General features: G+C 39.1%; 1 protein-coding gene across 1 annotated transcript; it reads right to left on the bottom strand.

The window, feature by feature from the left end:
* Positions 1–243: 243 nt before the first annotated feature.
* LOC311077774 (uncharacterized protein) lies at positions 244–1243 on the bottom strand. Its single transcript, XM_084106393.1, has 2 exons — positions 926–1243; positions 244–827 (listed from the first exon to the last, which is right to left on the bottom strand). Exons 1-2 carry the CDS (start codon positions 1200–1202, stop codon positions 496–498), a joined length of 609 nt encoding a protein of 202 aa, XP_083962519.1. The 5' UTR covers positions 1203–1243; the 3' UTR covers positions 244–495.
* Positions 1244–3030: the final 1787 nt, after the last annotated feature.

Below are 3030 nucleotides of genomic sequence, written 5' to 3' on the forward strand. Positions count from 1 at the left end.
CCGTACCGTACCATAAATTGGAAAAGCGCCATTTGATTTCCATATATGGATTAAGTGATCTTAACTACAGTCCGAACACTTTCAAATGCTATATAGTTGGTCAAGATTTCTTTAGGTTTAGACTAAAGCCCTATTCGCACTGGATGAGTATTACCTGGTGACCTCTAGTCATTTGTAATAATTGCGGAGGTTGTCTGTGATCTTAATCCTGTGCGAATCGGCCATGTCTGTGATTTGTAAAGTAAAAATTCCCCTGCAAATGAACGGCCATATTTAGCAGAACACCGAGGTCCTGTGATAATATTAGTGGTTAATGGTAAGTGTCCCACAGGTGTCGGGGAGGGGCAGTCTTAATAGTGGTTAAAATATTTTTATAAATCATAAATTCTGATATTTATTCTTTGTAATGTGTGAAAAGTATAGATATTAAAAGTTAATTATTTGTAACTGATAGTAAGTTTTTTTTTTTTTTTCATAGTGTGATTTTTGGGGAATTTAATACAATAGGGTCAGTTTGACCTGGACCACACAGACTGTAACCAGAAATCTAAAGTTCATGAAAGTCAATCTGTACTCACACATGACATTGAGCTGAACCTCAGGAGAGATGTGAGTGTGTCCGTCTACAGCACAGCTATATCTGCCTGAATCCTCTCTTCTGACTGACTGCAGCAGGAGTTCATTGTTTCTGTCTCTTCTCTCAGTTAATGGCTGTGAGTTTCTGTACCAGATGAATGTTGCTCTGTCAGTCAGAGCGCAGCTGCTTTTACATCTCAGAGTGACTGAATCTCCCTCTGTCACTCTCTCAGGAGACTCCACCTGAAGATCTGAACACAACACACACATTATATCTAGTGCTGCTGTCATACACTGATTATTATTCAACATAATGCACAGAAGAAGAGATAAACCTCACCAAACTCACCTGTGACAGTAAGAGTCACTCCAGGTTTACCAGTCCATTTTCCATCAGGTTTATCAGTGATGAATCTGAAACCGTACATGTGTGAATCCTTCAGTGTCACATGACTCAGTCTGATGGTGCAGTTCTGCTGTTTATCTCCCAGATACTGAAGCCTCTGACTGTATTCAGGGTCCTCAGACAGATCTAGAAACTCTTCATGTTCCTTTTTATTTTTTGTTTTTGTCCAGAACGCTTTCTTGATCTGATATCTAGTAGGGTATTTATAAGTGCATCTCATTATCACTGTTGAGTCCTTTAGTGCACAGATGTGTGAAGGACTGTAACTCACACCCCAATCACCACTAGAAACCCCTGAAACACAGAATTCATCAAACTGTAAATGTTGTTTTATCTGTTATATTGGGCCATGAAAACATGACAATACTTTATTACTATTTATTACATGGCTTGGTTGAATTCCAATGTAGAATGCGGTCTTATTTCTTGATAAATGAAAGTATAACACACCGTTGCCATGAAAAACAGACGTTGCTATGGACGCAGGATTCTAACCGTAGAGACGGAACGGACTATTTTCTTTAGCGGAAGCAATACAATCGTTTTTAAATAAATAAACTCCTTTTTAAATCAATATTTTGTGATTATTTCTCCGCTTCGCGTCCCTATCAGCCTGTCAGGGTTGTATTCGCTATAACAACCGCCTCACTCTACATTATCACTTACTTGAAAACAGCGACTCATTACAGGAAATATAAACTCTTCTTCTCAGAAGGAGTGATAAATGTGAATAAATAATCTCAGAGTGAATTACTTTAAGACAGAGGAGTGAAGAGAGAACCAAGAAATCAGCCAAAAACAACAAGCTGCACAATTACAGTTTTTCTGAATTGCTAAAACACATTTCTTGAAACCATCACTCACTTTCTCAAAACCTTAAACACAAAAGCAAATGTTCAAAACTCATTCAGAGAATCTCTGACTCTTCTGGCAAAATCAAACAATGCTTTCAGATCTTACACACATCAGTCAATATTAGAAACACTACAGATCATTCGTTAGACACTACATGAAGAATGGAGAACACAGAATCCAAAGCAGTTACAGGAGAAATATTTATTTATTTATTGCAACAAAGTAAACAAATTTTGCAATTCTGTAATAAAGTAGTACTGACACCTGACAGTGGTGAGTGAATAAATACTGTATGCACTGCAAGTACTGTATAGTATTGCACTGAATATTGTATAGTATGGAATGTCTGTATATTCAGCATTTGCATACTGTGAAATACAGTGACCAACTGCAGAAGCCCAAAAGGTTACAGTAAAAAACTGTAAATGAAAAGCATGTTACTGTAAAGTACAGTCAGAAGAGTTGAGCAACTGCAGAATCAAGGTCAGTGAGAGAGATTTATTCTGCTTCAGCTTCACGTCTTCATGTCGGTCCGGCCGGAGAATATCATCTCTGCAGGAGAAGAGAAAAACCCTGAAGCAGATCCAGCCTTGACAACATTCTCCACACCTTCCTCTTCCTCTTCCTCCTCGTTCATCACCTCTTTCACACACTCTTCCTCCTCTAACTCACACTCTTCCTCCTCTTATACTCACATTCTTCCTCCTCTTATACTCACACTCTTCCTCCTCTTATACTCATCCTCTTCCTCCTCTTATACTCACACTCTTCCTCCTCTTATACTCACACTCTTCCTCCTCTTTTACTCACACTCTTCCTCCTCTTTTACTCACACTCTTCCTCCTCTTATACTCACACTCTTCCTCCTCTAACTCACTCTTCCTCCTCTTATACTCACACTCTTCCTCCTCTTATACTCACACTCTTCCTCCTCTTACACTCACACTCTTCCTCCTCTCTTCCTCCTCTAACTCATACTCTTCCTCCTCTTATACTCACACTCTTCCTCCTCTTATACTCACACTCTTCCTCCTCTTATACTCACACTCTTCCTCCTCTTATACTCACACTCTTCCTCCTCTTATACTCACACTCTTCCTCCTCTAACTCACTCTTCCTCCTCTTATACTCACACTCTTCCTCCTCTTATACTCACACTCTTCCTCTTCTAATACTGGCATTTATTTTATGCC

The sequence above is a fragment of the Abramis brama genome (assembly GCF_963993115.1).
Source record: "Abramis brama genome assembly, chromosome: 2".
NCBI lineage: Eukaryota > Metazoa > Chordata > Actinopteri > Cypriniformes > Leuciscidae > Abramis > Abramis brama.

What these genes read in the sequence shown, in the direction of transcription:
- LOC311077774 (XM_084106393.1), bottom strand. Translation starts at nt 1,202, where the DNA reads ATGAGATGCACTTATAAATACCCTACTAGATATCAGATCAAGAAAGCG. An exon ending in AGTGACTCTTACTGTCACAG is followed by an intron (nt 828 to 925) that starts GTGAGTTTGGTG and finishes TGTTGTGTTCAG; the next exon opens with ATCTTCAGGTGGAGTCTCCT.